The following is a 20,500-nucleotide window of genomic DNA, read 5'->3' as shown; positions in this document are numbered from 1 at the left end:
TTTCTTGCTACCAAAGGGTTGGGATGTAGATCTCACGGGCAGATGGTAGCTTGTTTTAACTGTGTCTGATATGGTAAGAAGTAATTTGGTAATGGTTGCTTATTGGAGACAAGCTGTAGTGTTGCATGGAATTCTTCAGTGAATAACCATCTCTAGCAATCCCCCGCCCCCCCCCCCAAGTTGTGAAAATGTCCAGCCTTGAATATTTCCCTATACTCTGTTTTGCATATAAAAATGGCTACCATAGGAGTCACTTACCACATGTAATCAATTGCATTGGCTTTAATTGAAAAAGATAGCTAGAAATTTTCTGTGGGTGGTTTTAACAGTACAAGGAGTACGAGGTGCTTTTATTTAACAGAAACATTTGTAAAATAAACCGTGAAAGCAAAAGCAGGCTACAAAAGGCAGGGGGGAGGTTCAGGTTGCCTCTGCTTTGTTCAAACATGTTACAGGTTGCTATGCCACGATGGATAAACACTAGAAAGTGTCAATTAGCATTTGATAATGGAATTTCAAACATTTCCCCCCACCCAGAGCACTATGGAAAATATGTATAGGTATGGTAAACATTCCTTCTCCGACTGTCACAATCTCGTGGTCACGTAATCTTCGAGGGCTGCTGTGTCCGTGGGGCTTAAGTCATAGTCTATGCTCGAGTCCTCCTCGTGGGCATGCTTCTCCTTCGGTATGATAGGGACAGTGTCTTCCACCACCACCTTCTCTGACTTGAAGGAGCACACTCTCTTGCCTACCTGTAAACCCAAAGTGTCCGTATTCCTTTCTCTATGGTCTACTAGTACACACTGTTCATTGAGCCCAGGAATGCTGAGGTCACCCCGTGAAGCTAATCCGTGGGATTCCAGTTGGATATTTCTCTCAAGTGGTCCTGCCGCCTGTTGACGAGTAATTTCTTCTGAAACAGAGAAGATTTGGTTGGCGTTTTGCTCAGCAGCATTTTGTTTTGACCGTCTATGAAACAACCCGAAGTTTTTGATATCAGCCACAAAATTCACTTTTCTCTGCTTCTCCCTGGGCGGCTCCTGCACCACCAGAGCGGAACCATTGCTTATGGTATGTCTCTCGGAGGCAATGGCTGCTGACCTCGGGTGGATCAGAGTGGTTAAATCAAAGAGGCTGAGATTCTTTCTCTTGTCCTTGCTATTACCTTCACTGTGGCTCTTTTCGTCGGCGTCTGCTGAACTCGCCGCAGTGCCTGATGGTATTGTGGAGAGCTTGCTTCCTCGGAGCAATCCCAGAACTTCAAAGCGGAAGCTAGAAATGTCTTGCTTTAGTTCCTGAGTGAAATTTAAATGACAGATTAGGTGGTTACTTCTGGAAACATTATATCCCAATGTCATAGATCTGAAATGGCCCTGCGCCTTTGAAGACCTAGCGCTCTGCTCTCCGGGGACTCTACTTAGCAGGCCAGGCTCTTTCCGTGTCACCTGGTGTCATATTTTGATGTAACTTCCCTGTCAGCATTTTATGCCCTAGTGTGACGGTTAGTCTTCACCGCCAACACAGCTGAGCAGAGAGATCCCCAAAGCATGCTTCTGGGTGTCTCAGTGATGCTGAAGATACAAGCCCCACTCAATGGATTAATTTCATAATACCATGGCACTTAGGGCTAGGTGGGACCTGCTGGGTAAAGGAGGTCACAGAGAGCACGTCCATGGGACTACATAGCGCCTTTTGGCCCCTTTCTACTCCTGGCAGCCATGGTGGGAACTAGTCCACCTTATCCTCTCTGCCAGACGGATCAACACTTCTAAAACCATGACCCGAATACACACTTTCTCTTTTAAGGTGCCTCTCTCTAGTGTTTTGTCACAATGAGGAGAAAAATGGCTAAGGCACAAAAAGAAATCTTCTAAGGATGACTGTTCAGCAGATTTTTTGATTTTTTTTTTTTTTTTTTTTTTGGTTTTTATTTTCTTTGAGATGGTGGTTTCAAATTATTTCCTCTCTGGAGTCTGCATTTAACTGTCAGGCCACTTCATGCTCTTGGGTTCACATGTCTTAAAACATTTTTTCTATGCAAAGGGGTATCCAAAGCAAAATGACATGGAGCCTACCCTTCCGAGAAACTTCCAAGTCTCGGTGCCTTGGGGAGTGTCTTACGCCAACCACTGTGTCCTTAAGGCCTGGCTCCAATTCACAGGAGACTCCTAGATCTTTTTCCTTTGTCTTTGGGAAACTTTTTTGCTCCCACCCTATCCCCTACTGCCCTCCAGGGCAAAGAGAATCACTTAGCCTCACCATTGAGATTTACAGTAAAATATTCTGGAATTTAGTTGATTGACAATCTGTTTTGTAGGTTTGCCAGTTCCCTGACTTGCTGACCTCAGTGAGTGCCTAGCTGTGGTTGCTGTAAAGGTCTTTAATGCTTTGGTGTGTTTGATTTTGCCTGTCAAATCTTATTCATCTTAAACATTCCTCTAATGTTTCTGGACAGTCATGTGGAATAAAAGAATTCACTTTAATCTGAAACTTCTCATATCCCTGTCTTCACTCGCTACCAGTCACATACTTTAAAATTAGAAAATCAAGTCCAAAGACTAAGCTTAAAATGAAAGCAAACCTTAAATCCCTGCCCCCAAGAGCTGCAGCGACCCAGGAAGCTTGTGCTATTGTTAGTGGGTTGGTTCGTAAATGCTTCCAACTTAGAAACCAGGCTGACATACAAATGGAAGGCTTACCCAGTAGCAGGGATTGGGGTCATGGTCAGCATGCTAGCAGGGACTAGGATTTCCCTTCCCACTAAGTTAAGTCCCCTTGACAATGAGTTAAGTATGTTTCAAAGCAATTTGGGAACTATCTCTACTTTGCTACTGTCTTTCTGTCTGTCTTCCCTCTCCCTAAACTCCATAGACATTTAATTTAAAACACAGAAGGCATGACACGGATGTCTGTAAGAACACCTAGGGTTGCGTTTGCAGCTCTGGTTTTAGAGCCTCCACAGGCTGCCTCCAGGTGAGGCCTTACCTTGACATTCTCCTCTGTCAGGCCTTCTTCGGTTTTTGCCTCTCTGATCATGGCCGCCACGTACCGCTTCACCAGATTCCTCATGACCTCCTGAGAGACAGGATTGACATTCAGTTCAGGAGTTCAATTTCTGCCCATTTTAACAGCGATGTGGGGACTGAACACCAGCATTACTTACTTGATATTGGTGATGTCTCCTCAGGTTGTCAGCAGCCCGCCGCTGAAAGGGAAAAGACATTCCTGTGAGGTTATATGGGTCCGTTATTATCCGAAACATTACTGCTTCTGTAGATAAGGCTGTTCTTGTTGTCTTTTGTCACCAAAGTAAGGGGGGGGGGCGCAATGAGCCATAGTTAAAGAGAGGCATCGCACACATCCAAAGAACCAGTGGACAAAAGTCAAAAAGCACACGTATTTAATCTACAGGACTCTTCAAACACAATTGCAGTGATAGGAGCTTGGTTCTGGGGCAGGCCATGAAAGAATGGGCTAATCGCACTGGGTACACACTCTGCAGCCCTGGAAATACCCCAAGGTGGAGAGACGAAATAACCAAGGGGGGGGGGAATAGCAAATGGAGTTAATGCTTTTTTCATAAATATCAACACAGAAATATATAGAGATCAGTCATCGTAGGTGGCAATACATGACTGGAAAGCTTCCAGGCAGTGAACTTGCTATAGACCATTGAAGGGAATTCCCATTTTAGCCAGATGAGATTTCATAAGATCAATGAATGAAGAATTATTCATCCACACCACTAATTAATCTTATGATTTTTAAGGCAGCGAGTGTGACTCTCGGCCACCTTTAACCAATGGCATTTTGGAGGCAGCACCCAGGGAAGCCAGGGCTGATGACTGAGTCCTCCCGGTAAGTCCTCCACCACCCACCGAGTCATGCACACTGTGCTTCCTATGTCAGTTAGCTCTTCAACGAGATTGTTTCAGGAGAGGGGTAGGTGTGTGTGCAATGATGGGATGGAAAGAGTGGAAAGAAGATGATAATGACGGGAAAGGTCCATTAAGAGCTGAGTTAAATAACAAATGAGATTAAAATTTTATCTTTTCGTCTTTCACAAGTGTTCTAAAGGAACAAGCAAAAACCTCACTATGGTGACCCCATATAATGCATTTTAATAAACTGTAGCATCAACCCTGAAGGACAGACACTGGAAACAATCTAAATAAAAACACGTATGCGATAAAGGAATTAGTTTGGTATATTTTGAGAAACAAAGAGAATAATGGTTCTGGGTGTCTAATAAGGCTTTGATCTTCTTGTTCCTTGGTCAATATTTAATCGCAGGCTGATAAAATAGAATTTTAGAAAGAGCTGTGCATGCATATAAAACGATCATCAGAAAACGTATTTTAAAAGTCAAAATTCCATCCTACTGATCCTAAGCAGTGTCTCTGTTTCAAGACAAGCAATGGGGGTTTACAGAAAGGGGGAAGACAGGGCTCCGATTCCTAAAGCCACGAATCACTGAGAACATTGCTCAGTGCCTGGGAACTGGATTCTCTCTATGATCAAGGCATTCGCCTCCAAACTAGATTAGACCATCTTGAAGAGTGTAACCTGGAGTTTTATGCCTCGGCTGCCAGATGGGGGTGGTGTCTGCCTCCTGTTGAGACAATGCTCAAGCTAAACTCCAAGAGAAAAAGCACTTCCAGAAGGAAGCAGTGGCCTTCCGAGCTCTGTGGACCTGCTTCAGCTTAAGGAAAGGAAAATACTGCCGTACGCCAATTTCTTAAAATATACTGAACAGATGACTTCCAGGATGCTTCAAGTATACACACCCTTAATTTGATATAAAGCCAATTCAGTTGGTTCGCCTTGCCTGGTTTCTTAGACTAGTTTTAAATTCAAAAAGATCATGCCAAAATAAGTCTGAGGTCATGGTTGAACGTTACAGAGCACAAGACTAAGCTTAACGTTGATAGAGTTATGAATGATAAGTGAAGATATCACAGTGGGCTTAAATATTAAAACATACATGTTTTCTTTCAGGTTCTAGAACCTTCCCTAATAACTACAGCCAACAATTTTAATTAAAATGTGAAAAGGAATGAAGAACATAGTTTAAAGTCGACCAGAAATATATTTGGCTTGGGAAAACATTTAAAAAGCTTTTTTTTTTTAATTTTTTTTTTTATTTTTTTAGAAGGGCATAGGAAAAGCTTACTCAGCTAGCTGAGGATTTAAATTTTCCTGTTTAGGTTTAAGTCTCCTGGGTCATTACATAATACCCTTTAGTCTTGCAAGGGCCACGCAGGCTGCATATCTCCTCTCTTCCCTTCCCTTCTCTGGTGTCTCAGCAGAGATCCCGCTTTTTGTCTCTGTTTTTGCCTGCCCGTCCCTCTTGTCTGCATCAGAAGCAGGTGGCGGCGGCAGTGAAATGTGAAGGAAATGGAACCAGGCTACACACGGAGATGAGCTGGTTGCACCTCAGACGGAAAGACTTCAAAGTTTCACAGTGGAAGCAAACCCATCGGGGAGTTTGAAATATTAAACAAAAGATTTGATTCCCAGCAGCTGTCACTGGGGTCAGCTTCCTTCACATGTCCACTTCCTCATGGTTTAACTGTGGGCAGACACAAATTAAAAAAATATTCCTGAACCCTCCAGCTTCATAAACTGACCAATCCTCTGGATTCCTTCTGAGGAAACACAATCTGAATGCATTTGCTTCTCTTTGGGGGGGCCTTTATGGATTTCATCCTTGTCCCAGAACTTCGTTCAGCTAGATCATGAGGTAGTGAGAGGTGGGAATGGGAAATTTGCTTTTAAGTGGCTCAGCGAGAGAAAAGACAGTCAAACTCAGAAGTCAGCCATCTTCTGTGGGAGCTCAGGATTTATGAAGTTCTCTGCCTGGCATTGTACACCTGCCACAGTCCCTGTGAATTGTCTTTTGTCTCTGTAGTACAGCTCTTGCTTGTACAGCCAACATAAGAGACATTTATTAGGTGACGACATACATGTTCATATATAAAATTATTCTTTCAGAGGCAAGAAACCTCTGACTGATATGTCGAATGAAACGTGCTTACATGGCTTGTGTTCTGTAAGATGGAGAAGCGAAAGAGACACAGAAATGGAAACTACCCCACTAAACACACACAGCAGGGAAACCTGTGAGTGGCCTGTGAGCACAGGGGAGAGGGTTAAAGATTAAGGACTAGGAGGGAGGTTTCCAGCTAAACATGAGGCATCAAGATTTTGACAAGTCAAGGGATACAGGTGTTCCTGAAAACTGGAATAGGATGCAGAGATCTTCCTGGTGCTAGAATGTGAGAGAGACTGGCAAAGTTGGTCTGGATTCTTCATGAGAGACCTTCCATGGCACAGTCCAGTCCGTGGCTCTTAGTGTCTGGATTTTTAATTAACCAAGTGTCCTGGGAAGGAAGTGTGACCATTGTCTGCTGTCAGGCAAGGAAGACCTTCACAGCTTCTGGCCGTGGCCGTAGACCCTTGGTGTTCTTGGTCTGGAAGCTGCGTCACTCAAGATCTCTGGCTGCAGCTTCACACAGTGTCTGTGTCTGCACGTGGCTGGGATCAAAGCCCCTAGGGCCTCAGTCTGCATGCAACTGCAGTGAGCTCCCACTCTGGGGTACCGGAGGCTTGGGGTTTCTAATTCACAAATCAACGTGAGGAGAGAGGACAGTTAAACTGATGATTACTTTTTGCAACATACGTAAATTGCTGCCAATTAGTGATATTGTTAAATGTTATAACAGACGCACCATCAATGATACTTGGAGTACTTGTAACCTTTCTAGTGCGGAATGATCTGCAGGCTTTAGACGGTCTTGATCTTCAGGGAAGGGATCACATCCTAATCACCACTGAAACGGACCAACACTAGAGGTGACATAAGTGTTTATGGCAATAATGTAATCAGGGGTACTTGATTTAAAGGCACTAAGTGAATACGGCTAATCAGATTTCTCTGCAAGCTTTTGCAGGGCTGAGAGTTGCAGTTTGTAACTTTTAATCTTAATTCGAATGGTTGTCAATTCTGCCTGACAGGAAAGTGGGCCGAGATCGAAGACTTTGTTTAGCATGTATCTAGGGAAGACATGCATGTGATGTTGTGGTTCTCTTTGTCAGTTATACCATATGCACCTGGATTACATATGGACTACTTCCTGGCAGGATGGCGTTCAAGGCGGAGGCTGAAGGCATACCTGCCTGTCACCTCGGTTTAAGCCACGGCCCCACATGGTGTGTTAGGCTTGGCCGTGGCATTGGAATCATAGAACTAATGGAGAGAGAACAATGAAGCAGCGAGAAGCCCTGACTGCTGCAAGGGAAGTCGAGGCTCCAACAGCTGCACCAGGCTCTCTCAAGCAGAGAGGGCTTTGCAGCCCGAGAGGTGCCCTGGGGAAGGCAGTGTAACATTTGCCGGCTTTTTAGCTTCTCTTCTTTCCAGGTCTACTGTGTGGAATAATGTTGGGCCCTCTGCATAGAGCCAGTTCCCTACAGTCGGCTTTCAGAGTCATTTTCTTTCATTTCCACTATGGTTTCTGTCTGTCACTGAGCTTCCGGCCCATGAATTATTCCGTTTAGCCTTTCTTCTGCTTAGTGAATCCCTGTAAGGATGCAACCTGCTGTGTTGGCAAAAGGCCAACGCAGAACGGGCTATTTACTCCAAAAATTACGGTTTGACTCTGAGATGGATTGGCTTAGCATCCTCTCTAACACACTTTCTCATCATCATAGAATGCAGTTGTGAATTCTTCTCAGTGATCACACTTTCCACGTGTATGAAACAGGTGCAGGGTTCCTGGGTATCATATTGTCAGACCGAGCACTCAGGATCTTACTCCTAAATTTCCGGGAGTACCAAGCCCTTTCTATACTATCTGCCCTTTGGAAAAGTAAATTGAATACAAACTCCCTTGCAGCAAATCTTACAGTGGAAACTCAGGGGAAGCCAGGGTTTGCATGGATGGCTGCTATCCCTTCTGTAAGACCCACAGTCAAGTCTACTGAGAGCGGCGCGGCTCAATCTGTACATTTTGACAAATCGTCTCTAAAGATGAAGTGCAGGCGCGGACTACTGACTTCCTTCTTTTAAAATGCTAGGCGGGGCAAGTGCACAGGCTCTGATTCTCTTGCACCGACTTAATTAATTATATTTCCGTGACAACTCATTAGACTTTCATAGCTCATCTACATCTCAGGGCTGAATGACACTCAATGGCCTTGAGACTATGCTTCGTGTTTTACTGCGCACTAAAGAGAAAATTATACAGTGGAAAATAGGAAACTCAAGAAATGCTATGGTTTTATCAAAGATTGGGTAGTTTTGGAGTTAGTACGCTGCCCTTTAATTGAAGCATTCCAGTTAGAAACCCACCTGGGGCCTACGGCGTGAAGAACATTTCACTTTAATTAAATGCTTTGGGGGAGCCATTGCCTTAGCTTCTTTGGACTTTAATTAAATGTATCTGAACCTTTCCAGAAATAAGCACAGAGGTTGGTTTTTATCTTATAAAGCCGAGCTAGGTCCTAATGCTTTCCTAGACTAGGGATTTCTCATTAAAGTCTCAATCTGAAAAAAAAAAAAATTCTCGATGATTCTGGTATAAGCGAGAGTCTGAGGACTAAAGCTTTATGCCAGTGAAGGCAGTGGCAAGGCATTTGACAAGGGGCTGTAGAGACACAGCTCCGTGGTGAAGGGTATTGCATGCTCTTGCAGAGGACCCAGGCTTGGTTCCCAGCACCCACGTGACATCTCACAACTGTCTGTAACTCTATTCCAGAGGACTCAGCACCTTCTTCTGAACTCCAGGAGGACATAGACTGTTTTTTTATGTTATTATTTGATTAGTAGAATCTCCATAATTGTCCCTTGAGTGGGATTTTCATGACTGCTTAGGGAAAAGCCACCTGCCGGTAATTGGTTACTTCCATTATAGAAGTTTTTCTCAACAATAAAACATCGGTACTTCATTTATGTTTTCCTGCAGAAAGCGGTCAAGTGAGAGGCTGATTTATCTGAAAATACCAATCATCCATCAGAGGAAGTCTGAGGTTAAGACAAACATGAACATTCATGGCTACTGAATTACGATTGCCAGGAAGCATGAACAACAAGATGAGATCAGCAATAATGGGGTCCCGGAGGGCGACAGGGCAGTTGCTCCCAAGAAAAGCTGAGGTTCTAGGCTCTCTCTGAGAGCGTGCCCAGAATGACCCGCAGTGTGAAGTCACACAACTTATGAATGACGAGAAGTTCTAAGTGAACCACAGTAGGAAAGTTAGAGAGAATGCCTTGAAGAATATAATCGCCTCTGGCTGAATTTACAGTTTTATGTTTCAAAAGCATGACATAAACGTACACACACTGCTGGTCAGAGCAGAAAGCAAGGCAGCCTGTTCAGGTCTTTGAGACATAGTCAGCTGAGATCCCTGAAGGCTTCAGAGAAAAATCAAAAGCTGAGTACCCAACTTGGAAACCAGCTGCTGTGTATGCCTCGGGATGGGGAGTGAGGGAGGGTGATGGGGAGCCAGGCACACAGACCTATTTGTACCCCACCCTCCAGCTCCTGTCCCCAAGAAGCAAGGAATCCTGAGAAACTGGATAAATAAACAAGTTCTTCTTCTTCTTCTTCTTCTTCTTCTTCTTCTTCTTCTTCTTCTTCTTCTTCTTCTTCTTCTTCTTCTTCTTCTTCTTCTTCTTCTTCTTCTTCTTCTAAAATAAATTGGTTGGCCTGGTAATGGTGGCACACACCTTTAATCCCAGCATGTAGGAGGCAGAGGCAGATGGATCTCTGTGAGTTCGAGGATAGCTTGGTCTACAGAGCCAGTTCCAGGACAGCCAAGGCTATACTGAGAAAAACTGTTTCAAAAACAAAAGAGAAAGAAAGAAAGGAAGGAAGAAAAGAAGGAAGGAAAAGAAAATGGTTTGATTGGATGATCTCTAAAACAACAGAGAAACCCTGTCTCAAAAAACCAAAAAAAAAAAAAAAAATTTAAAATAAATAAATAAATAAATTCTCTTTGGGGGGTGATGCAAACATAGTTTAAGATTTGATTTGGTTTTGCAAAGTGCATGTCCCCGGTCCTCTAGTGTGGCCTTTTCATATGGATATGTGTATATGCAATCAGCTGTCCCAAAGGCTAGCCAAGTATGAGTGCCCTCACAGGAACACCAATGTCTTTTCACCTTCTTTCCTGATTAAAATCTTCTACAGTTTCACAACCATCTTTCTTAAAAAATTAAACTACATGCATTTATTCTGTGTGTGTGTGTGTGTGTGTGTGTGTGTGTGTGTGTATGCATGGACACATACACCACAGCATGTGTATAGAGGTTGGAGGACAGCTTTTAGGAGTTGGTTCTCTCCTTCCACCCCATGGGCCCTGGTCTTCAGGCTAGGCAGAAAGAGCCTTTCACCCCTGAACCATCTTTTTGGTCCAGTTTCACAATAATCATTTTATTTTCTTTCATCTTGTAGATAAGAGCTTCAATATAAATTAAACATATATATTACACACATAGTATACTTTCTATAACACTCACATATATTCACAACTAAGAGCTCACAAGCCAAGCAATTTTGTCTTTAGATAGCAGAGAAACAGTAGTTTCCAACAGGGTTGAGTTGGGCTGGGACAATGCTTATTCAAAACCCTGAACGGGAGAAAACAAGAGCCATTTAGTGCTACAAAGAGTTATGAAGAGGAAGACATGACTCAGAATATTTGGTTTGGCATAAATTCTCAAGTCACTAAAGTACGCACAATCAAAGATCAGAAAAATGTATATTGCAAAGGAAAAAAATGAATGGTTTGTGGTCAATTAGCTTAAATTAACTTTCCGTGAATCAGATTAGAGCCAAAGATGCAAATTTAAAAATAGAGACATCAGAAGAATTTTGTGTTTTGAGAACAGTAATCTCTAGACAAAAAAAAAAACTGTAACTCACATGGTTTAAGGTCTCATTCTCAAAAATAGGAATTGTTCCTTTGGTAGAAAACTGAATTTCATATGTAGCCAAGCATCATCTGTGACCATGCAATATCTGTGGTCCTGAATCTGTGACCATGCACGTCTCTGTGGCCATGCAATATCTGTGGTCATGAATCTGTGACTATGTATGTCTGGCCATGCATCTGTGACCACGCATGTCTGGATCACACATGTCTGGACATGCATCTGTGACCATGCATCTGAGCCCCCGAGTGAACTAAGCTTTTCTGACTCCAGAAGCAATGCAGGGTTTGTGCGCCTCAGCGCTTAGATTGGGAGGGAGCCCAGATGAACTTCCAGAACCTCCTTGCAGCTGAGAACTGGAGATGCCGTAGACCAAAGACCGTCACTAGTGGCTCTGGAGGCAGTTCTTAGAGCGGTCCTCCAGCCTTTGTGTGCACAGAAGAGGAAGATGCGGTATGAGAGGAGAGTGTGGGAGGATGTAGCAAGTCTCACAAGCACCTTACAACTCAAGATTTCCTCTGCTTCCCCTAAAAGTGGAATATGAAAAAGACACATTTCCACGAGTTGGCTTTCCCTTTTCAAAACAAAAACACTTGTGTTGGAGGCAATGTACTAAGGGGCATCTCTGTGAGTTCCAGACCAGCCTGGGCTACATAATAAGACTCCAAAAAAATTTCTTAGACTAAAATACAGTAAATAGATTTTGATCCAGAAGGGAGTAAACTGGATATCTGCATCCCACAAACTATTTTGCTTTTACTTGATGGACAATGACAGTAATTGCATGCATTGTTTATAGAGCTTTTTTGTGTGCGACTGCATTAGAACATTGACTAGTCTGTTTAACAGATGTTATTAGAATGCCTTCACTGCTACATCTTTTTCCCACAGGTGCCATCAATGATGAGGCCACATCTTTGCCCCTCCTCTGTGCCTCAGACTCTAGCTGAGTTCCTGGCCCGTGGAACAACACGCCATTAACGCTTACTGAGACTTATAAGACGTATTTTGTTCAAATCATTTGTTCTACAATGTTTTAAAAATGATTTGAATTTAACATGGTTTGGTGGACAAATCAAACATTTGGAGTAAAAGGATGCCACTCCTATCTAAGGCCACTGCTAGAGACGGTGAGTTAGTAGGAGGTTTTCTATGACATTTTCCTAATCCAGCTGTGATTTGTAAGGTGAAATATATTCTCCAACTATAATTTCTCATGCACAGGAGTTGTAGTATATAGGAGCAAATATAACCACATCCCCTGAGCAACAATTCTCCCATGTCAGTCAATTTCAATTTCCCTTTAGAACAGAACTGATCCTGGGTTGAAGAAACAATTCATGACACTCAAAGTAGGAAAGAAAGAGCCCCACAAGAGTCAATCACAAAGCCTTGTGAATGTCAAGTTAAGGGCAGACTGGATGAACCCCACACATTGGCTCTGTAATTCAAGCCCTGGTTCTGTTTTCCCAGCTTCTGCACACTTTTCCTGGTGAGTTCCCCCTAAACTAAACATGTCCATGATATCTATCCATTCCCAGGGCGAGTTCTAGATATGCAGCTCCCACACTGGCCCAACCTGACACAGGCAAGACTGTCAGATCAGACACCATGTCCAGGTCACACAGCAAAAACAAAAACAATAGGAAGGGCCAAGGTACTCTATCCCTGCCTCTAACCAAACACTCCTGTAGAAATGGTCTCCAATGAGAATGATCTGGGTGAATCCCGGGACACAGATTTAAAAGAACAACCAGAAACTCCAAAGAACTCAAAGAAGTTTTTAAAAAGACAAGAACAAATGCCCCAATGAACTCAAAGAAGACAGCAAGAAATGCCTGAGCGAAGTTCAGGAAAACACAGCATACAGCGAAATGAAATGACAAAGACAATTGAGGATCTGAAAACTGATTTCAGTAAAAAAAAAAAAAAAAAAAAAAAAAAAGAAATACTGAAGAGAATTCCCACAGAAATGAAGCTGGACTTGAAAAACCCAACAGAAAGCGTTTCCTAGTCAAGTGGATGCTTTTAGAATATCAGAACTTGTGGTGGTTTTGAAGAGACAAGACTAAAGCCATTTTAAACCTAGGCCCTATCATTGTGAGAGTCTAACCTAGCAGGCACCCCACCCCAGGCACCCCACCCCACGTACCTGTGAATTCAGAGAAAAGCCACAACAGGCTCAAAAACTGCCTGGCTGCCCAGAGACTTGAGGACAGCCAATCAGAAGCTAGACAAACAAGCATTTTTACAGTTACCAAAAAATTTCCTGTCGACTTTTAGAGCCAAGCATCCCCCTACCCAATCTGTTAATGCCAAGGCACATAACCCCCCACTTGCGGATTTTTCCCTTTACAGACCCCCTACCCTGCACTGTGTCCTCAGGGCCTTTCTCCCTCATCTGCTGCATCCGTGTGTGCGACAGAGACTCTCGTTGCAAACCTGTACAATAAAGAAATTGTGCAATTGCATGGGAAGTCAGCTCTGTGGAGGTCTTGCTGGGGTGTCTCGTGACTCAGGTACGACAGGTTGAGGAGTAATGGCACCAGGGGTTCATAGATTTTAATGTTGGGTTGTTAGGAAGTGACACTGCTTGATGGGGATCAGGAGGTGTGGCCTTGATGGAGTAGGTGTGTGTGTGTGTGTGTGTGTGTGTGTGTTTTAACAAGAGCCTTTGGGGTCCAGCCAAAAGGCCCTCTCAGGGTACAGAGAAGAAGCAACAGTCAGTGAAGGTCTGAGGGTGAATGACTCTTTCACTTTGTGCTTTTCTGATTCAGTGTCTTTATTTTTCTGCTTCTATTCTAATTTTTCTATCCTACCTCTAATTCCTCCTAGCTTCTTCTAGAATCTTCTCTCTTGCCTTGAAACTCTTTTTTTTTTTTTTAATGAGAGGCTTGAAGAGATAAAAAATAAAAACTACAAGAGTTGTCTCTCATTGGTCAAAAGCACACACCTAGGGTAAGTGATAGGGAGCTGAGTCCTTGCCATGGCAACACAAGGTTCCAAGGTCCCAGAAGTCAGACTGTGACCAGAACCGAGGGGGTGTGTGTGGTACAGTGTCCAGTGACAAACTTTGAGACATAGGTCTACTGTCAGCAGACAGGCAAGCAAAGAATCGCCATGCTTTGCTTAGTAACCTTGGTTGGGCATTTCTGACTCTGACCTTGTGTGTACCTTTAAAGTTTTAAACTTATGATCTATTTATCAAAAGCCTTTGGTCTAGCTTGAGCTTGCTCTGAGGTAAAAGTGAACTAATTGGGTGCAGTTCGTGTTAGACTGAAGAGAAATTGTTATTTTTTGACATTAGTCCAAGCAAAAAGGACAAAGCAGGCTTTTAAGTGCCTACAGTTCTATGGGACAAATTGATCTAGTTACAAAGCATGTCCTAATATATATCCTATATATTAAAATTAACAGCTAAATGAAAAGTCATCTTCCTGACCATCCACAGATATATGTGCCCATAAGATTAAGATGTAATCATGAGATTACATGTACCCATTCCATGAAAATGCATGGTCATGGGGAGATATGATAGCTGTTATTGCACAAGTGAAATTACAGACGAAAGCCACAGTTTTCAGAGTCAGTGGTCCTGCAGGCTTTGCTGAGCAGGTTTCCTCCATCTGGGAATAATTTTTATAGTTGACATCTGAATTATCAATTTCTATAAGCTGTCATTGTGTCATGGCTCACAATAGCTCATGATAAACACTCCTGACAGTTTTCTTTAGAGGAAGTGGGCTTTGGGGTTTCAGAAGTCCAAGCCCAGCCCAGTGGTTCTCTGTCCCTTTCTCCCTGCGGCCTGCAAACCCACATGTAGGACTCTTGAGCTCTCTCCAGCACCACCTCCGCACGCGTGCCACCAAGCTTCCAGCTGTGATGACAATGGACCAAGCCTCTGAAACTGTAAAAAATTCTGAATTAAATACTTTTCTTTAAAATAACTGCTGTGGTCATGTTTGTTTATTTATTTATTTATTTTCACAGCCATAGAATACCGACTAAGACAGGACCAGAAGAAAAAGGAAAAGAATTTGAATACTCAAACCAAGAGTGTCAAAGGTTTTAAAAATACATGAAAGAAACATGCATAAAATTTGGTATGCCTTGAAAGACAAGATAATCTGATTATAGGCACAGATGAAAGAGAGGAACCGTGGGTCAATGGCATAAACTAGATCTTCAACAAGATCAAAGAAGAAAGCATGAACAGATTAAGGAAAGGTATATCCATGCAAGAACACGCAAAAAGCACACAGAACACCAAATAGAAAGGACTAGAAAAAAAAACCCAACTCCCATGCCATATTATAGCTAAAACATTAAATATACATAAATAAAGAGAAATGGTTGAAAGCTTCAAGAGAAAAAATTATAAGTCCTGTAGAGGAAAACCCATCAGAATAACAGCTGATTTCTCAACGGAAACTTTAAAATCCAGAGTAGTCTGGAGCAACGGACATCAAGTTCTAAAACACCACAGATGTCATCCCAGACTACTGCACCCAGAAAAATTACCTGCCATAGTTGAAGGAGAAAAATTAAATTTCTCAGGACATAACAAGCAAAAAAAAAAAAAAAAAAATCTATGTCTACAAAGTCAGCACTACAGAGAACTCTGGTGGGAATACCTGAACTGAAGATAAGAATACACTGAGCCAAGAGACCGTAGAAAGAAAATAAAGGAAGGCACAATTACTGAAATACAAAATACTTAGAACACAAGCAGCAAAACCTCAAAATGACAGCCTGACATCAATTCACCCCTTCCAATAATAACTTTAAATAACAATGACCTCAACGTCCTTATCAAAAGACACAGGCTAATTGGATTAAGGGAAAATCTGGGAGTGGAGAGATGATTAAGCAATTAAGAGCACTTGCTGTTCTCCCAGAAGACCCGAGTTTGGTTCCCAGCACCCATGTCATGCAGGTGGCTCACAACTCTGTGTAATTTCAACTCCAGGGGATCTGGTACCTCTAGTCTGTGCAGGTACCCGAACTCATCTACACATTCATACATGGGATGAGACATATCATCATCACCACCATCATAATTACCATCATCATCACTATTATCACCACCATCACCGTCACCACCACCACCATCACCATCAAGTTCATCTGTCTGTTTCCCACAAGAAACTCATTTTGTCTTCTTTAAACAACAACAAAAACAATTCCAAGGAAATGGAGTCAGGAAGCAAGCAAGTATTGTTATCTAATATTTGAAAAAAATATATCAAATTTTAAGAGATAATAAAGGGAATTTCATTACAAACAAAGTAATGATTACTAGAAATGACATTATAATTCTACACGATTATGCACCAAACTGTGGTAAACGGAATTTCATAAAAAAATTACTGGTCCTCATGAGGCAAATAAACCCCAACTCAGTAACAGTTATTTCAATACTCCTCTTACTCCAATGGACAAGCCCATCTTGATACAAGACAAACAGATAACTAAGAATTAAATGACATCATACATCAAATGGACTTGTCAGATATCTACAGAACATTTGTCCCAAACACCAGTGAATATACATTTTACTCTGCAGTCCATGGAAGCTTCTCTAAATGAGACTACATCCTGGAACACAAAACAAATATTAGCAATATCAGAAAAATTAAAATCATTCCATGTAACCTCTCTGACCACAATGCAATGAAGCTTAATATCAACAATAAATAAATTCCTAGCAAATAAACAAACTCATGGAGATAAAACAATATATTACTGAATAACATATGGGCCAAAGAAGAAATAAAATATTCCACAAATGAAAACATATAAAAACCCCTCTGTGGCAAGTTAAAAATACTTCTAAGGAAATTTATAGCTCTAAGAAAGACAGAAAGAACACAAATAAATTACTTAGTAATGAAACTCAAGACTTTGAACAAACCAAACTTAAATCCAGTAGATTAGAAGAAATGCTAAAAATCAGGGTACAACTTAATCTATAGATTTATTGATCCTTTGTATTTTTTTGTTACTAAAAACTTTTCATTTTTTAAGAACTTGTTTTTTGAGATTTTTTTAAACAATACTGACAAACTATTGACCCAATAACTAAAATAAAACAAAACAAACAAACAGAAAAAGAACTCAACAGTGAAACATTAAAAGAGGCAGTGAAGATATTCAGAATATTATTAAGTGATTACTTTTCAACCTGCATTCTATTATTACTCAGTCTTAAAAAATGAAATCATAAAATTTGCAGTTAATGGGTAGAACTAGAAAAAAAATCATTCCTACTGAAGTAACCCAGACCCAGAAAGACAAATCTGGTTGGTATGTATTCACTTATATGTGGATATTAGCTGTTAAGTCAAAAGCAATTAATCTATGATCTGTAGAACCACAGAGGTTAGGTATAGGGTAAGGAAAGGGAAATAGAATAGCTTTGGATGGGAGGGGGCTGGAATGGGAATATCAATTGGGGGGGGGAAGGGGATGAAGGAGGGAATGTTGGGAGGAATAGCTAAAATTAAAAACCATTTGAAGTGTAGTATGAAAACCTAATATGGTAGAAGCTTTCATATATATTGCACCTGCAAGACATGCTGGCGCAATGCCAGTACAAAGCATGTGAAAGCAACCAATCAATAACTGGTTTGACTTAAGGCCACTCCATGAGATGGAATCCACACTCAACACTGCTTGGGTGACCAAGAACCTGGGACTAGATATACCAGGGGCCTAGTATATCTACTGTTCATTAAATAGAGTACCAATAAAGTGTCTCCCAATGATAGTCTGCTATACTTATAGGTGAGTGACTTGCTCAGCCGTCTTCAGAGAAGCTTCTTTCTGCAACAGCTGGGAACAAATACAGAGACTCACAGCTAGATTTTATTTAGAAAGTTAGATTCTTTGGAACTCTAAGCCCTATACAGAATGTTTCCACCAAGTTCTTCCAATTGGGCTTAGGGAATCCTGCAGAAGAGGAGGCAGAAAGAATGTAAGAGCAAAGGGGACGGAGAACACAGGGAGAACAAGGTCTCTACATCAAGATGACCAAAGCTCCTACCAACTCACAGGGACTAAAGCCACATGCACAGGGCCTACACAGATCTGCAGCAGGCCCCGTGCATAAATCATATAGTTTCCAGTTTACTCTTTTTATGGAATTTTTGAGTATGCAATAAGCAGGCATCTGTTTCTTGTACCTCTTCTTGGGCTCTTTCCTTCTCTCTTGTTAGTTAGGTTTTTTTTGTCTAATTCCATTGTGTTATTTTTATTTTATCTTATTATGTTTTACTTTTAAAAGACCTACAAGGTTTTTTTTTTTAAATACTGTTAGGAAATCTAAATAAAATGATAGATTTCCAGGTTCTTCAAACCACCAATGTTGAACTAAGAAGAGATCTTCAACTTAAATAGAGCCATAACAAATAAAGAGATCAGAACAATAATAAAAAGCCTTCCAGGTTTTTTTTTTTTAAAAGCCCAGGTCCAGTTGTATTTATAGCAGAATTCTACCAGACTCTTAAAGAAAATCTTCAAGAAATACTTCTTAAATCATCCAAAAATTAGGAGCTATATTTCTAAATTCCTGTATTATTCTAAGCTTAACACTATGTAAAGACACAAGAAGAAAGAAAACTATAGGTACCAATATCTCCAATGAACACAGATGCAAAAAAAAAAATGCTTTCATGCCAAATTTAGGCATTTATCAAAAAGATCAACCACCATGATCGAGCTCTCGCTATCCTGGATGTATAGGGAAGGCTGAGCATAGAAAATCAATAAAAGTAAGAGGTAAAATAAATGTCTGAAAAATTTTCACATGATCTTATCAATAGATGCAGAAGATGCCTTTGACAAAAGTCCTAGAGCAGTAGGCCTAGAGGGAGCAGATGTCAGCGTAATAAAGGCTATACTTGACAAACCAATAGCCAGCGTCGTCCTAAATGATGGATCCAATGTTAGACACCAGGACTTAAATACTAGAGCATGCATCATTTCTCACGGACTTGATAGTTCAGAGGGAGAGAGCCAGATAAGTCACCACTGTAACTGCAGAAGAGCTTGGGTACAAGACATGGCTGTGTCCCCAAGACTAGGCTAACAGAATGAGGAGGCCTCTTTGAAGAGCATCGATCCCATTACAACAGGCGTGATGTCTTTCATTCAGGAAATGGGCTTGTGAAGAGTCCTAGCTACCCTGACGGGGCGGGGCGTTAAACCTGAGTGACATACAGTGAAGCTTCACTGTGTATGATCAGCGAGAACAGAAAGCCAAAGGATCTGCCCGTGTTCGGTATCGATTCAACTCCAGTCAGACAACTCATGATTGACAATGTGGTAGGATACGAATAGGACGTGAGCTTACTTACCCCGATTGTCCCGAAGCTTTCTGGCTTCCTTCTCATCTTTTTCTTGCACAGGTGCGTCCAGATCCACTTGACCAGGTACCACAGGGATTTGGGGCTTGGGATGACGTTGAAAGGCGTAGGCAGGGTGCCGCCTTCTTCAAAGTAGCTCATCCAAAGCTTCGTTCGGGCAAATTTCCATTCTATGTCTGCATGGTCCTGAGCAAGAGAACATGACAAGTGCCGACAGGTCCGCTAATTAAACAATGTAAGATCAGCCTCGCAGACGGAACCTGAACCTGACACAGAGGGGTTGTTCGAACACTAATTAGATGTTAACTAACATTAGTTAGCTGGCTTGGAAAAGCACCACTAACTCCCAGAAGACGGTGGCTTGCCCTGTACGGACTCACGTCATTGTCATTTCGTTCAACCCTCCTTCTTTAGGGAACTAGAGATCCACAGTTGTGTGTTAAAGAGGCTGTGGTGATTCGTTCTGACTGGGAAGCAATGCCGCAGCTCCGTCCCTGAAGACTGTATGGTTTGGTTTCACTCGGTGCTAGCCAGAGGCATGGCTTTACATCCTAGCCCAGGCCCTGCACGCTGCTCGGATAAATGCCACCTGCATGAACGTTCACAGATGAGCTTTGGTGCTGCAGGGGATGTCTGAATGGAAATGTTTCCACACGGATAATCCTCTCTTACCCTCAGACAAGAGATGCACGTTTACAGAGAGATTCCATCAACTCACAATGCAGAGCAGTGCCTCCATCACAGCCCTGAATCTTGGTGCAATTGCACAGGAGTATTTGTGTCCCGGGATGATGGCTAAATATCATCTGCTAGTCCGGCACAATCCTGAGACCACATGCCTCACAAACCACGGCTCAGTTGAAGTTACACACCTCAAGGAAACCTGGAGCAGTGGAGACGCATTCACAGAGTTCTCTACTCTCTCTTCCTAATACTGAAGTGATTCGTGAATTTTTTTTTGTCCCTATTATATGTTTTGAGACAAAGGACTTTTGAGAAATCAAGTATGTGACTGATGTACAGTAGACGCATAAGAGAATTTGTGATCAATGGAGAAGTACAAGAAGGCTTTAGTCATGGCTTGTGTTATTAGCTCAGCAGCTGCTAACTTCCCGACGTTTCTGTCATTTGCCCTACAGCTCTGAGGTGTGGGTAGCAGGAACCAAGAAGAGATCTCTGAGTTTGTTCAGAGATTTTG

The 20,500-nt window shown here is 42.0% G+C and overlaps 1 protein-coding gene across 4 annotated transcripts in view; it reads right to left on the bottom strand.

Annotated features, from left to right (window-relative positions):
• Positions 1 to 276: 276 nt before the first annotated feature.
• The window catches only part of Trpc4 (transient receptor potential cation channel subfamily C member 4), a 156,497-nt gene continuing 136,273 nt past the window's right edge, over positions 277 to 20,500 (bottom strand). For 2 of the 4 annotated variants that reach the window (XM_050138481.1, XM_050138485.1), the window contains 4 exons: positions 19,294 to 19,488; positions 3,167 to 3,208; positions 2,989 to 3,078; positions 277 to 1,298 (listed from right to left, as the gene is read on the bottom strand). In XM_050138481.1, the coding sequence (XP_049994438.1) occupies positions 588 to 1,298; positions 2,989 to 3,078; positions 3,167 to 3,208; positions 19,294 to 19,488 (1,038 nt within the window). In that variant the 3' untranslated portion in view covers positions 277 to 587. The remainder of the gene's footprint in view (positions 1,299 to 2,988; positions 3,079 to 3,166; positions 3,209 to 19,293; positions 19,489 to 20,500) is intronic. The other 2 variants (XM_050138482.1, XM_050138484.1) reach the window with 2 other exon arrangements.

Source organism: Alexandromys fortis, unplaced genomic scaffold (assembly GCF_014885135.2).
Source record: "Alexandromys fortis isolate MF-2015 unplaced genomic scaffold, M_Fortis_MF-2015_v1.1 scaffold_15, whole genome shotgun sequence".
Classification (NCBI taxonomy): Eukaryota; Metazoa; Chordata; class Mammalia; order Rodentia; family Cricetidae; genus Alexandromys; species Alexandromys fortis.
The sequence above is the reverse complement of the archived record's forward strand: the minus strand, read 5'-3'. Positions and strand labels throughout refer to the sequence as shown.